This window comes from Phoenix dactylifera, chromosome 5 (assembly GCF_051530095.1).
Source record: "Phoenix dactylifera cultivar Ajwa chromosome 5, Ajwa_hap1_PhDact_Kaust_v1.1, whole genome shotgun sequence".
NCBI classification, from domain to species: Eukaryota; Viridiplantae; Streptophyta; class Magnoliopsida; order Arecales; family Arecaceae; genus Phoenix; species Phoenix dactylifera.
The window spans coordinates 39581021-39596503 of NC_143194.1; the positions used below are offsets into that span (position 1 = coordinate 39581021).

The 15483-nt window shown below is 39.9% G+C and overlaps 2 protein-coding genes across 4 annotated transcripts; both read right to left on the reverse strand.

The window, feature by feature from the left end:
• Positions 1–1177: 1177 nt before the first annotated feature.
• On the reverse strand, positions 1178–7751 carry UVR3 (DNA photolyase family protein). Of its 3 annotated transcripts, none has more exons than XR_015987666.2 (15): positions 7407–7751; positions 7235–7306; positions 7035–7115; positions 6669–6839; positions 6518–6589; positions 5520–5606; positions 5290–5388; positions 5125–5208; positions 3979–4065; positions 3814–3885; positions 3088–3201; positions 2899–2986; positions 2726–2821; positions 1973–2548; positions 1178–1625 (listed from the first exon to the last, which is right to left on the reverse strand). XR_015987666.2 is itself a non-coding variant. In XM_008793872.5 (14 exons), exons 1-14 carry the CDS (start codon positions 7701–7703, stop codon positions 1444–1446), a joined length of 1602 nt encoding a protein of 533 aa, XP_008792094.4. In that variant the 5' UTR covers positions 7704–7734; the 3' UTR covers positions 1178–1443. The 3 variants fall into 3 exon arrangements, 1 of the variants encoding a protein (XP_008792094.4); XR_003386006.4 differs by having other exon boundaries at positions 1973–2145; positions 7407–7750; XM_008793872.5 differs by lacking the exon at positions 1973–2548 and having other exon boundaries at positions 7407–7734.
• A 2396-nt stretch (positions 7752–10147) lies between these two features.
• LOC103708786 (uncharacterized) lies at positions 10148–12894 on the reverse strand. The gene is made up of 3 exons (XM_089931076.1): positions 11978–12894; positions 11608–11821; positions 10148–10566 (listed from the first exon to the last, which is right to left on the reverse strand). The coding sequence occupies exons 1-3, from the start codon at positions 12383–12385 to the stop codon at positions 10319–10321; spliced, it is 870 nt and encodes a 289-aa protein (XP_089787202.1). The 5' UTR covers positions 12386–12894; the 3' UTR covers positions 10148–10318.
• Between the last annotated feature and the right edge of the window lie 2589 nt (positions 12895–15483).

A 15483-nucleotide genomic window follows, 5' to 3' on the forward strand; every position in this document is an offset into this window, starting at 1 on the left:
ATATTGATAAATATAAAGGAATATTTTTCTATAATTATAATTTTTTATTATGGGTATTTTGGTCCAAAAATAATAAAAAATATAAATTAAAACAATTTTTCGATACTTGCTAAAAGTGATTTTCTGAAGAAGTTCCATTTGAATCTTCTCCCAAGAAGCTGTTTTGGCCTTTTGGCCAAACTAAAATAGTTTTCCAATTTTTTTTACCAAATATCGCTATTTCATCCAAAAGCATTTTTGAAAGGTCGGAAAGTACTTTTTGTCCTACCAAAAGTTCTGCCAAACCGGGCTAAATAACATGACAGTGCTCAAAAGGAGTGCACTTTTTCTTTATGGTGTTAGCTTTATTACTCCAGGTTGGTTGTTATCTTGACATGATGTAAAAGTAAGATCTGCGGCACTAATCGTGTTTATTCTATCTAATGGCATTAATTAATGGTAGAAGGATGAAAAAGATATTGTCATGGGTATGGAATGGACGTGGTCTATTACTTGTTGTCATTTTCCTTGTTTTTTTTGTTTGATTTTGTTTTGAAGTCTAATATATAGGATGGTAAGGAAGATCATCTAGGTCTTGGAGTCTCACTTTAACTAAAGCACGCACCCTAGTTAAGATTTTTGTTGATCTGGTGTCAGTACTTTTATAATAGCCAAGATATTATATATCTCCTATTATTGTGTTTGATCGAGTACATATTATGAAGACCTTGATCCTTCGCCTTGAGTTAACACTTCAGTATACGGAGCTAGAGAGTCAGATTTTTGGCAATACTAAAATTTAGGGATGCAAACATCACTCTTTTATGAAAAGTTACTTTAAATAAGGAGCTGATTTTAATGTCCGGGTCAAATTTTATGCCTTCTCTTTCATAATATTCGAACAGGGGAGCCAATCCCCTTTTGGGGTTCTCTTCCTTGCTTTCTTCTTCTCCATACCGTACCCAAACAGTTTCTCATGTCTCCACCTTGAACAAAGCTTGTATGGAAGTGGAGTTTAATATTATCAAGAATAAATATTTGATTCTATATTTGACAATATAGCAGAATCATAGCAGAAATGCTGTGTATAAGATTTTTGCTGATTATGATTTCTTTTTCCCCCCAATCTCACCTGTATGTTCATCGACGCTAGAATAAGCTCTGATTAAGTTGAGAAATGAATCTGAAGGAACAAATGTACAAAAGCAAGCACATAAGCTCTGATTTTTCATCAGGTAGATTAGATCAAAGCTCTGATGGATGTAGCATGAAAGTTGACAGTCCTTGTCTGTTTTAGTACATAAAATCAACACTAATTAATAAATATATCTCTTTAAGAAACATAAAGCACTAGCATGTGGTTTACTGCATAAAATTGCAGTGCATAACAGATAAAGAACATGTGGTGGAATCAGCTGCAGCGGCCAAGAATCTAGGCATAAGCAATGCTACCTCGGTGCTGCATCATTTGATCCGAATTTTCCTTTGTTTCAAAGATGAGGATCGAGAAGCCTTTTCATCTCCCAATTTTCTTCGTAAACCATTAGAAATCTCTTTGCTTGCCAAATTATCACCTAAATGGTCCAGTGCATAAGCCTCTGCCATCTTTTTCCTGCATTCCTTGCTTGCAGCGTCATGAACAACCACTGAAAATACCACAAGGAGGTTGATTTGTTAGATAGTAGGCAGGCTCTACGGCTAACCTACAAATATGATTTGACAAGTGGAACAAGGCAAATCTATGGTTGTGATCACAATGGTATCGAACGACAAGAATTCACATAGCTGCCTTTTGTTTGATGAAATCTGCATGGTTGCAAAATTTTTGGGGGAAGAAAAATATAAACCAGGGATCTCTTTTTGCATCTGCAGGCATGCTAGCTTGCATCCAGCTTAACGATATACAGCCAGTTTAACTGAAGCTATGGAATGGTGTTCTTGGTTCCACAAGTCAAACCCGGCAAATTTAATGTTGGGACCATGATGATGTTACCTGCAACTCATCACAGGCTTCACCGAAAGTAGAGTGTGGATGCAGCTGAAGTCTGATGCAATCTGTGTACCATCAAAACTTGGCTGGAACAGAAATATAGACCAGGGATTTCTGTGGATGATCCATTTAAACCATATATAGCTAGCTGTTCTGTGCGGCATTTGATGGTACTTCTGCACCATGTCATGATGTATTTATAGTTTATAAAAATGATCCAAATATTCAAAATATTACACTGTTGATTTCCTTTGTTTATTCAATTTATACCATGCTCTTCTTATAGGTTTTTACAAGTTATCCAGAGCTCAGACAACATATCTCAGGCTCATTGAGACAGACACCTACCTTAAAGTAGTGCCTTAAATGTATAGATCAACACATATTGTTCTGTATCTCAATCGTACTTTCGATAAAAAAGATGATTTCCCTGAACCCTTTTGTTAAGCAGAAGAGATGATGGTTGGGAGGGACCAAAAGGAAAAGAAAGTACAACCAACTAAAATAAGATGCAGAACTAGAGGGTATAACACAAGGAGTGGAAGACTGGACAGCTCGCCAGTAGCTGATCATATAAACCTAAGAGATATCCACAGAAAGAATGGTTAGAAACTCCTCCAGGGCCCCAGAAAGCTGGGATTCTAGATCATATCTTGTCATTCTATTTCACATCCTTACCTAGTGCAGTGGTCCCATAAGATTTTTCAGAATAAAGCGAAGAAAGTAATAAGGAAAATTCTATACATGACAACTGACCTCGCTTCGGATAGTCTTTCCCGATTATGCAATTTGCTTTCTTTTGGACACTCAGCGGTGCAGTCCAAGGTTCATAAATATACTCCTTTGGCATGTCTGCAATTGAAAGGTTCATGCTATAGTTACAAAAGAATCACAAAAAACACAGTCTTCAAAGGCTTGAGGTCAAGCACCTTTCAGAACTGGCAGAAAATGCCGAATATAGTTTCCATCAGGATCATATTTCTTCCCAAAAGAGATTGGAGAGTAGATACGATTATACTGACCAGCGAGTAATGCATTAAAAAAATCAGTAAGTTCATGACATAAAACTTGCTGTAAATACAACATTTATGAGTTTAAGGAGACAGGCTGTAGCTAACCTGGTAAAAAAAGGATGAACAAGACAACCATAACCAATTACCATTATTTATGGCCCAATCTGAATCTATCAGTAGTCTCTTGAAGACATCACGCCCCTTTTCCCAGTGAATGAACTGCATGCCGAATTATATATCTTTTAATTTACTCATCAAATAAAAAACAGATGAATTCATATATATAATACGCCAGTTTCTGAGAACTCAATAATGTCCACTCCGTATAAGTTCCATAAGTTAGTAATATAAAGCATTAAAAAGTTGATGGGGCGTCATCATTAAAATTTTCAACAAGTATATACAATTCCAGTTCAGCCTGTCGACATCTGAGTACTCAGGCTCTTGGTCATCAGAAGTTTCTCATTGTGCAAACTGGGCACCCGACAGCAACTCTCAGGGTTTACCTGCTTATCTTTAATATGTAAATTATGAAAGGTAATAAATATTCATGCAAGTTGTATTGTTTCCATCAACATCTGCTGTTGAGAGAGATTTTTTTCTTGTCAATGTTAACAACTATGCCTGCTTATGCAGGGATTCAAACCCATCTTACTCCCACAAGAGAAAGGGCCAACTAGGGGTCGACTTGCTAAGCTATGATATAACATAGTCTCCCAAGGCAAACAACTTCTTGAATTTGAATGCTGACCCCATAATTACATGATTATGTGATATAATGGAATTTCTTTTTGGAAAGATATAGCAGCAATTCATGATTTAGGGCCATACCAGATCACCATGAGTTAGGAAACATGCAACTGAATGCCGTGCTAGATGGTGCATCCAACCCCACTTCTTAAGCTATTGAGGACATCAAAAGGCTTCAGACTGGCTGGTTGATATAAGTGCGTAGATGCAAAATGGATCAAATTCTATTACACATTAGTAAGCGACCTGGATCATGATGGCATCAATCCAAGGATATCCTGTCCGACCTTCTCTCCAAGCTACGAACAGTTCTTCATCATCCCTCCAAGGAATCTAGGCATTTAAAAAATACATTTCTCTGCTATGAAAATTAAAGAAGTATCATTTGAATAAACATTAAATAGAATCTCATGAGTGGTCATAAGCACATAAAAATAGAAAACGGTTGTAGAAGGTTAAAAAAAAATGGACTGTAGCAAATTGTGAAAAGAACATACAGTGCTTCAACAAAACTATAAAATTGCACAGTTTTGCTTTTGATGTACTTGATGATAGATATAAGCTGGTGAGACATAAGTATTGGGAATGATGTAAGAAAAGAACGTTTTCCTCCACAAAACAATCATGAGTAGGATGGGTATGGCTCTGGAGAATGAGTTGTTCAAGGTACTACCTCCAGGCACTCACAAAAAAGAAAAGGTACCACCCCAATACAATTCACAAACTATATACGATTCTTCAACAGTCATGATGCTTTTTTCCTGTTCTTTCCCCGATAGAAGTTATTGGTTGCGGAACAAAGAGATTTAAGATTAATGAAAAAACCATTTATCCAAAGAAGACAGATTCCAGGAAATCTGATAAACTGGTCAGCAAGGATGAAGCTATCCATTGAGGAGATAATTTGGCGATCGGAAACTAGAAGCAATCTAAGAAATGCCTCAAAGCTATAGGCGCATAGTAACCATTGTGCCCATATCAAAGAAAAGAATTTGGGCCATACCCAATACCATCATGTAATCTTAGGAGAAAGAACATGCATTCTCTGACACATAAAAAGTATACACATCCCTTCTCTCATTGATCAACTAGACTTGTTCTTTCCTCTCCTAATTTTCATGTGGATTGAAAGCAAAGATATTTTGGAGGGGGAGCTGCCACGGGCGCTCCATGAGCTTGTATTTTTTGATTTTATTGGGTGTATCCGTACACACATTGTATGATGAACCCGCCAAAGAAAAAAAAAGGCAAAGATATTTTCCCACCACTCTCTCCCAACCAATAAAACTTAGAAAAGAAGAGATTTCCTTTTCCTCTCTTCTTTTGCCTTCACACATTCTAAGAAAATATAGCATCCCATTCAATTGGACAGATGTGTGTTGTTCCTCTCACCTGCTTGCAGATTTTATTCCCTATCATCTGATCAAAATGAGGCGTTCCGAAGGCCACAGTATAGAAGAACTCGCGCCATAATAACTATCAAGAATTCAGATGTCCAAATGGTTAGCAAACTAGCATTTAGTACAGATAAGAATGTTGAGTTGAAACAAAACTGACCTGCCCAACAAGTGAAACTGGAGGAGAGGTGTGCTTTCCTACAGTCGTATAAACATTATGAAGACACTGATAGAAGTACCTCGAAGAAAGACAACCAAACTGCAAAATTCCAATTCCAAAGCTATTAATTGTTATTGAATATCTTACCATCATTCTCAGGATCAAGGAAGAAGGAAGAAGGAAGAATGAATAAATGACAGGATTGCAAATTTGCAATATTATCAACTCACCTTCAAATATGGTGATAAGACAGTGGTTGCTGGCTTTAGGAAGGCAGATGGATCGCTCTTTGGTTTCTCAAAAGTCGCTACCCACTCCTGCCATAGTTGAAAGCAAAAAGAATGAAAAATGCATAACTCTTTTTCAGAGTTCATGTAATTATAATGTACAATCTGACGAAGGAGAAGTACAATATTCATGTAATACAAAATTTGGAAAGTAGCCATTTGGAATATATAATAGGGTACTTGGAGAGACTTATGGTGAAAAACATGAATATGATATAAACTTAAAAATGGAAAAAATGTTGCTTAGCCACTGGTTTTGCTCATGTTTAACTTAAATATTTTTCCTACTCTTCCAATTTCAATAGAGTTGGATATCTTCTACGTTGAAAAGTATCGCTAAAAGTCATGCTTTAGGAGGCTTCTCTAAACAATAAACATACAAACCAGAAGAAAGAAGAAAAATGATCAAACTGCAACTAGGTTGTCCCATGATCAATGCATTCAAGTTCCTATGAAACAAACCATTCACCATCCTTTGGTTCCTTCATACCTCAATATAAATTCCTAAAATGTAAGTTCTGAATTAAGAACACTCATTTCCCAAAATTGCACCTTTTTACCTCATTATCATTGTTTTACAACCAACCTCAATTTAATCCTTCTATTGATGTTCACTTATTCCAACATTAGACCATGTGCATGTCAGCTAAAGTCTTCTAAGTGGACATCATTGCCCTTTATGCTAATTAAACTAACTCATTGCAGAACTGTAAGTGAATTAATGGTCTAATTTTTAGTTGGACCAGGTCCACCACTGAGTTGGTGGACTAGTCCAACTGTGAAGCAACATGCACAAACATGTGTCTACCGCACTCTTTTCCTTTTCATCCATCATTGTGTGTGTTGCTTCGCGGCAGACTTGGTCCAACTAATAACCACTCGAATTAATGGGGGGAAAAGAAAAAATTCACCAAGGCAAAACAAATTAATAGGATCCATACCTTATCTTCAAGAGCCTCCTTCAATCTCTTAAGAGCTTCTGTTTCACCACCTCGAAATGGAGAAAATTCTTCCTACAACAATAATTCTAATAAAGGACAAGCATGAGGAGAAGTAAATGCTCCAACTATACACAACACAGAAACTACACACCTGACTTAAATCACCATAGCCAAGCTCTTCAATTGAAGGAACACTCAGCAATTCATATCCCTCAACGTTTCCAACAGGAGGAAGCTCAGAGTATGTCTCAGTAAGTGGAGCCGGGGGTTCTCCAGCAAGCTTTACAAATGATTGATATGTCAAAGGTGGCCGTCCCCCATTCTTTTGGAATATAACACAAACAACGAGAAATACAACAATATTAGCCATAGAATGGACTGGTGGAAATTAGTACACACAAAGTTTCATGCATTAAAATTAGTTCAAAAAATTAATTAGTATACACAAAAAGTAAAAAAAAAGGTTTTTTTGATGAGTCTGCTAATAATAAGTGATAGTACAAGAGCTAGGGACTACCTTTTCTATAACAACTGCAGGATTGAAGAGAGTATGGCTCACAGGGGAGAACACCTCGATTCCAGATAGAGAGGCAAAATCCTACAAGTACAATTGCAAGATATCATTAATGAGAAGAAAAACCAGGAAAAGGCCAAATCTTTCTTGCCTTTTTTTGCCTGAAAAAAAAAAGTGAGGCAAATCCAATATGAATAACTCACTTTGACTTGTTTATCCTGGGCGAACGAGTATGGCTCGGTGTCGAATTCGTAGCAGAGCTTTCCAATTTTCCACTAAGAAAAGCATTCAAGAAAACATGGTGACTCAAGAAAAAAAAAGAAAAGATAAATTCGAGCAAAGTAGTTCCAAGATTATGTTTGAAAACAGATTTACATCCTTCAATATGGCGCAGAGGACTCGGACGGGATCTCCTCGGAGGAGGAGGAGGCGAGAGCCGAGGGTCCGGAGGGTGGCGTCGAGATCGGAGAGGCAGTCGAGGAGGAAGCGGATCCGGTTGAGAGCAGAGCGGGCGGAGCCGGGGGAGAAGGCGGAGGGGTCAGGGTCCAGGTACCGGGGGTCGAGCACGAACACCGGGAAGAGGTGCTTCGATCCCCGCCTCGCATGGTCCAGCGCCGGATTGTCGTGGATCCGAAGTCCCTTCCGAAACCAAATCAAGGCGTTCGATTCCATTCTCTCTTTATTTACTATATTGCGTCCTTTCTATATGATATATATTCCAATAAGGGAAAGACGGAGAAGAAGGCAATTGGCAACGGTACGAGGGGTCCAGCTGAGACCACGTCCCACGCGAGAAACGTTTTGGGTTGAATAATGCGGCCGTTGATTCGCCACATCCTCCAAGATGATCATGCCACGACGGCAAAAAGTGACCGTTATTTGTTCGCTCCCCTTTCAATGGTGATATATCATTACAGATCACTACTTCATATTCGTAGTACTTCAAATTTATGGCGGTTGGCCGACGGATTTTTGACACTTTCATCATGGGCGCGGAGCTACGAGTGGCATGAGAGGAGCTCTCTTTTTTATGAGGCGCACTTTGGATGTAGAGTATATTCGTATGAAGAATGATTCGGCTATGGTGATCGAGAAGATCTACGGGTGATTCTCCAAGATGGACGAACAGTCCTTGCTTCATAATATACGGCGGATGGCAGGAGACCATGGCTTCTTTAGAGCCACATATGTATCGAAAGGCCAACACAGATGCAGACTAGATGGCCTTCTACGCGGCGCAGCACTCTCGAGATTTTTTTTGGATGAATCAGGCGGATGTTCCCTACTCGTTGAGCCAGCTTCTTTTTTCTAACTTTTTTGGTTGTATTCATCTATGTTTAGTGTGAAAAGTCAGTATATTATTAAAAAAATAGTAATATATTATTATATGATGAGAAATGTCATATAAAAAAAATGTACGATGTCAGTCATTATCTACGAGTTGAGAAATATGCCAATCCATCAGCTAAATTAGCGTCTATTTCACTAGCTCGTAAACCCCAAGGGCCGCAACGCCAAAGTTTACAAAAACCCTTGAAGGCCATTCTCCAAGTTGGTCAAGGCTAGCTCCAGTTCATGGAGGGGCAAAAATCTCTCCATTCAATTATTTTCCTTTGATTTTCTTTTTTATTTCCAGTCCCCGAGAAATCTCGGATAGCAGCCAGGACTTCTCCTTCTTCAAATAAGAAAAAGCTGGACTCTTTGCTACATGCATGGAATGATTGCTGTGCACACAGCATACTGCATCAACTCTACAGTGGGCTTGCGCTGATGCAAGGTGTTGACAGGGACAAATGCTTCATTAGCATCTGCAATTACGGTTTTAGATGTTGACATGAATAGATACTTCAAAAATACTAAAGCCTTTGAATCTTTGCATGGAAAGCTTACATGAACTTGATGAAGGATGATGGTTGGTTAAATGGTAAGCAACCAAGCATCATCCTCTTATGCTGGGATTCTTGTCTATGGCAGTTTAAAAAACAAAACAAAATCAAACCAAACCAGTTTCTCCAGAGGAGGAGCAACCACCGCGGAATGAAAAACAACAAGTAAAACTCTTTTAGCACAGTCAAACTAAAGTAATTTTGATGTAAGAAAAGGTATTGATAAACATAACAAGAAGCCTATAGTTTTTTTTTTTCCTAAGCTATCATTGGCTTTACATATTCTCTAGCAGCAAATACAGAGCACCACCAAATCCTCCATTTTATCCAAATTTTTGACTTACCGAGAGGATGAGTCAAGAAAAACAAACAAAGAGGCAAGAAGCATATTGTGATGTAGGAAATCACATATTACAATTTTTGCAAATTATCCGCACTGAAATATCTAATTTCATCACCAATTTTGCAAATTATCCTCATTGACAGGTTTCCATAAACTTTTCCCTCAAAAAGCTTAGTTCATATGCTTTAGGCACCTGATTTAGGCAACCAGACAGTTTTCCTGTTCATGTTATCTCACGAAAATCTGAACCAATTCCATAGTTCTAGGTGATGATGTCTGATGCATTCCAGAAGAACTGCTTGAAAAATTAGAAAATAAATCTTTCCTCGCAAGAGAGAAAGTCGTTTAGCTCTAAAATAAGTTCTAATTCTCTGCTGCAGGAATGGTGTATGTTATTTTCAAGGACAAACAACAAATAAGCACTCGAAATAACCCTTCAAGAAATTTTATGGCTCCATAAAGCCAGAATGCATGCTAACCTCTCAAAAAGCGCAAGCAGAACACTCCAGAATTGATCAAAATTCGATATTTCCTACCCAAGTTGTCCACCATACTCGATATTTTATGGCTCCTTTTTTTCAATCAATAATCAAAAAGATTTGACATCTGCAAGCTTTAATTCTTGCACCAATGAGTATATACAGAGGAAGCAAATAGATTGATAACAAGATGTATCACATCCCAAGGAAAGAGAAACAAACAATGCAAAGACTTCATCTTGAAAAAGAATAATTACGGCAAAGATGCTTGATCATCATGAAATATGTTGAGCTCCATTAGGTGCACATAAATCAATCATGGGCAACTCACAAGCTAATTGAGGTGCCCTCTATCTTATGCCAATGAGTCAGAAGAAAAAAAAGAACCATTTTTAAATAGCCACGAGCTACCCATTGTAATCCAATGATAACTTTTGCTGCTGGAATATGAAAATGGCCTAAACATTTCTAAATCTAAAAAATAAACCGAGATATTAAGAAGAAACCAAGCAAAATACGAGGCTAAATGTTCTGCTCGTCACAACATTTATATCAGAAAGCAACTGTAAGAGAGAAAATCTAAATTTCCAAAATTGGTTCCATACTCAGAGACATATGCAACAAAACAGGAGCTAATGTTGTCGCTGTGCTTATCTGTGCTTCAACTCTTTCAGTTTCTTCCCTGCCACTCCAGTCACTTTTACTTGGATGCATAAGTTTTACTAAGATGCATAAAAGTTCAATCTTCACAGGTAAGCCAGTCCAGATACTGTGCCCATCAATCATCATGTTCTTGATTCTGGTAATCACCAAACCATCTTTATTTACTAGAACATTTAAAGAAAGAAAGAAAGAACAGAAGTTTAACTCACAAAAAAAAATAAATAAATAAAAGAACAGAACCGGACATGTATCCTATCCATGTTTCATACTTGAGCAGGCAAAACCGGAAAGCAATCGTGCCTCAGGTTCTCCAAAACAGACATAAGAATTAGAGAAAATCTAAACAAGCTAAAAACAACAGAGGAATAAAATGAAAATAAGAGTTATTTCAATATGATGAGGTAATTTGGTCATTCCAACAGGCGTGGCTAGCTCATGAAACAACAGATCATTTAAAAGACCAATTTCAAGTTCCCTTTTTCTTTTGTCAGTTGCCTTAAAACATGTTACCAATTAAGCTAGAAATGTTCTCCCAATAAATAAATGAATGAATGGCTCATTTCACGTAACTTGGCCATTATCTAATTGATTAATTGCATGATCAGCTCTTCCAGTTCAGTTAGACAAAACTACAAGCATATGCTGGTTATCCATGGGTATGTAGAATGAGAGTGAATAGTTATAAGCATCTGGAATCGGTATTACATATTCAGATAATTTATGTCCTGTTTTCCCCCTAAAAGATTTCATTCATGCACGGAGGAAACGGAGAAAACTCAAGAACTCAATGAAGAGAACATGGGAAACATTAGCTTGCTTCGACAATAGAAGAACGATAAAACATAAAAGCAACAACAAAAAGAATATAAATTTGTTTGAAAAAAAGGACAAGGAGCAAGATAAAAACAAAAAGGAAAAACAAAAATAAAGGACAAAAGATAAAAGGGAAAAAGGGGAGGTGTCCCGCCCAACTTTCCCATAAAAACGAAAGACTGAATCTTGACTGGAACTCCAACGAAGAACGTTAACAAGAGAATGAAATTAATATACAAAGATTGACTTTTCTCGGCAAGAAATCAAGAAACGATCCAAGAAAATTGCACCCGCAAGATATTCGGTGAAATGAAGATTGGATTGTTGATTAGCAATAGAAGCAAGACGATGGGCAAAAAAGAAAGAAGCGAACAGGGTTTGAGCACTGGTACCGGTGGGTGGTTTGGAGAAGAACCAGAGGACGACAGCGCAGAGGACGAGGACGACGGGGATGATGTGGACGGCGTTCTTGGCGAGCCTGGCGCGCAGCGCCTCCTTCTTGGCGATGTGCGACTGGGGGTCCAGAGTCGGCAGTTCATCCATCTCCACCAACGACTTCCTCGACGCCGTCGTCGGCACTCGCTTGGCGCTCCGCGATCTGTGCATCTTGAGACAGAGAGAGACAGGGGACTAGAAGAGTTATTTAGAAGCAGAAGCAGGGGAGGTGGGCGTTCCTCCACGGAAAGAATTTAATCGAACAGGGGAGGGAGAAGAGGGAGTCATCGAATAAGACCCGACCCTGAGAAGTGGATGCGAAGTTACCGGTTTAGCGTGGACCTGAACTTTGTGCTGTTGTGGCACGGATTTGGGGAAGAAACAGCCACCATCTAGTGGTGAGGCGGAAGTGGACGGAAGATCTTGGCCAGGTTGAAAAAGACGATGCAATTGGCAGTAGAGCAGGAAGCCACGGCGTTGGTGAACCAAGGACAGGAGCTCTGGGATCAAAACGTTGCTCATCAAATGAGAGCTCTCCACCGGTGACTCTGTGAAGACCTGAATTGGGCCCGTCCTAGGGCCCAACATACTGAAGCCGGCAAGGGGTGCCGACTTCAGTTGGGTCATCGTGGGGGTGACCACGATGACCACGCCGGCCAGCGAAATCACCGCACCACCCCCCTCTTCCCTCTCTCCCTCTCTCTCTCCCCCTCTTTCTCTTCTCTGAGAGCCCATCCCTCAAAAAAAAAAAATTGGGTTTTTCCCTTCATCTTCTTCCCTCTTCTTGAGACGATCGCCGGAGCCGTAGTCGTCGCCGGAGCCGCCACCGCCGCCAGGTATCCACTCGTCGATGACCGGAGGTGAGAAAGATCACCTATTTACTACTTTTTATGGATTTAAAAAGGGAAGGAATGAAGGTTGTTGATCTGTTTCATCTCCCCTGTTTCGGAAAAGTTCTGTGAAATCCGGCCGGCCGACGGTGGCCGACCGGGGTCAATCCGGCCGAAACGGGTTCGGCCGGAGGTGGGTGAACGGGGGGCTGGGCTTCCAGCCCCGGTCTCCCTCTCTTTCCTCCCTTTTCTACCTCTCCCTCTCTCCTTCTTCTCTTCTTCTTTCCTTCCGTCGCCGTGACAGTGGAGTGGCCGGCGGCGGCTGACTGAGCGCCGCCGCCGAGGGCCACGGTTAGCCGCCGAAGGCCGACCGGAACCACCAGCCACCCCCCCCCCTTCTTCCTTTCCCTCTTCTTCTTCTTCTTCTTCTCTTCCTTCTTCTTCTTCTTTCTCCTTCCTGGGTTTTCCTTGCTTTGAAATCCGTGCCTTAAGGGTGAACCCGACTTTGAACCGGGTTTAAATTGTGAACCGGTTCCACCTATTTCATGAATAGGTTTTGTTATGGTCTGATCAGACCTGGTTTGGGTTGGGCTAGGGACCTTTTTTTTGGGCTGAGTTGGGCCTGAGTGGATCTGTGGGCTGGTTTGGGTTAGGCCCGAAATCTGATCTGGACCTGTTATCCGGTTTGGTTCAATTGGGCCTAATCTGTTTTGGGCCACAATTGACTTAGGTTTAAAGGATTCTGATTTTAGGGTATATGTTTGATCTTGGGGGCCCATTCTTGGATTTATGAACTTAGGAGTTTAAGGGGTTGAAATTAGTTTAAATTATGTTTCTTAATTAATTAAATAATTAATATTTATGTTTAATCAGGAGTTCGTGATATCTGTGGCAGGGATTTTTAAGCGAACCCATGTAGGTGACCTATTGCTTTAAAGTAGAATTTTAACATGTACATTGCATATGTTGATGTTATGATTTATTATTGGCATTATATGTTAGAATTAGAATTAAGCATTTAATTTCATAAACTATTAAATTATTATGGGCATTATGTGTTAGAATTAGAAATTAATATTTAATTTCATAAACTGTTATGTACTGTACTATTGGGAGTTTGTTTATGACTTGAGTTGGAAAGTTGATTTGTTAATTTTTAAAATCCGCGTGACTATAGTCTAGGCCCCGCCAATGGGATGATACGTTGGCCCTGTCGACTTGTACTGAGGAACTAGTTCCGACACCGCGACCACCGGTGATAGAATAGTGGCGGCACAGGGGTGCATTTTGCTCTTCGGAGCAGCTCAGTGGAGCGTGAGTTTGGCACCAGGGGGTGCGGCACAGTGGTGCGTTGGCTCAGTGGAGCGGCTCTTCGGAGAGTTGTATTGGCATTTCGGTGTAACCATGCCACTGGGTGATGTGGCCGTAGTCATGCGGTTGAGTTATTTTGAGTCTCGGATCGGGTTTACGGATTGTCGTGTGAATTTTTGGATTCATGAGTTTTAGCTGCTTTTTATATGCATCATGACACGTTATATAATGACTTTATTGCATGATGTTGCCTACTGAGCTGTTAGCTCACTCCTACCATTTACATTTTTGCAGGTGATGATATATGATTATGGGGATTACGGGATAGAATGATCATGATGTAATTAGCTAGTAGATATGGACTTTCTTTTGACTTATGTATATATGGACATTTGATATGAAAACTGGAATTTATCTTTAATTAGTTATTGATGGTTGATTAGATTTATCTGCCTTGCGTGCCTGCGGGGTCCGCCCTGCAGGTGCGCGGCGTCTGCTCGCGCCCCGGGCCCCGGGTTCGGGGCGTGACAGACTCCCTAATCAAGCTCTCCATCCGCTAATCCAGAACTGGCCATTGTCGGCGACAGTGATGGGATCAAAACAAGTTACTTGAGATAATATAATTTTAGCCTTGCAAAGTGTGGTAACAGATAATTTGGGCTCATGGGGGCAGCTCGGAGTGGCTAGGCCCAGCCCAACGCCGACTAGCCTGGCTTGAGGGCTTGAAGGCCAGCCCAAATAGGCCAAATCTTAATCGATCCGTGTGCGGCATGTGGGGGGATCGAGAAAGAAGACCCAGGTTGGGAATTTTCTTCCTCCCCGATTTCCGCAGAGTCGGTGACTCCTCGAGCGCAATTCAAGTTTGATTCGAACTCAAGTTTGATTCCAAAATAGAATACCTCTGCTTTGGTCTTCATCACCCCTTACCATGGCCCCCAGATGGAGCCCACGCTAATAAAATTTGTTTTGATTATTTATTTTATTATGGATTTTGCATTTAAGATAAAAAGTTTTTGATGATTATGATAAAAGATAGTTTCTGCATAATCTCTATAACTGTCTTTGATAGACAAGGCATACTATCGAGAGATAGCGTATAGATCTTGATCTTCAATTCATCTGAGAGTGCTCGTGAAGCCCATCGCAAATTCTTAGAATCGAGATTGAGAAACCAAGGTGCTCTTTATGCATGTCAAGGAGCACATCCAGCTCTTGTTTTAACTAGGCTTTCTTGATGAACAAACAATGACTTTGTCTTCCTATAAGTGATCCTATTGTCCCATATCATGGTAAATCATCATGGCATAGACAATTTTATTCTCGGCGCTTATACAGGTGGATATTATTACCAACAATTTGTCTATATGCAACTAAATTTATTTCTTTCTCCTTCCATATCCTTACCTGTAAGACAGGATGACGTTCTTTCTTGACTTGATCCATCCATCAGGTGTTGAATAATGATGTCACGTAGCTCATTCTGTCATTGCTCTGCATGGCAATGTACTGTGAAAGTCTTATAAGCCTATCCTCTCGTTCATGCTGGCATGACTTGCATCAGATGGCGCAAACATTACTCAACCTAATTCAAAGTATGGCTGAGCCTATATATTGCTTGGTTGGAGATGGTTATAAATCACAACAGATTTGAACCGGACACGAGTAACCATCCCAACCACAAAACTAACTCCA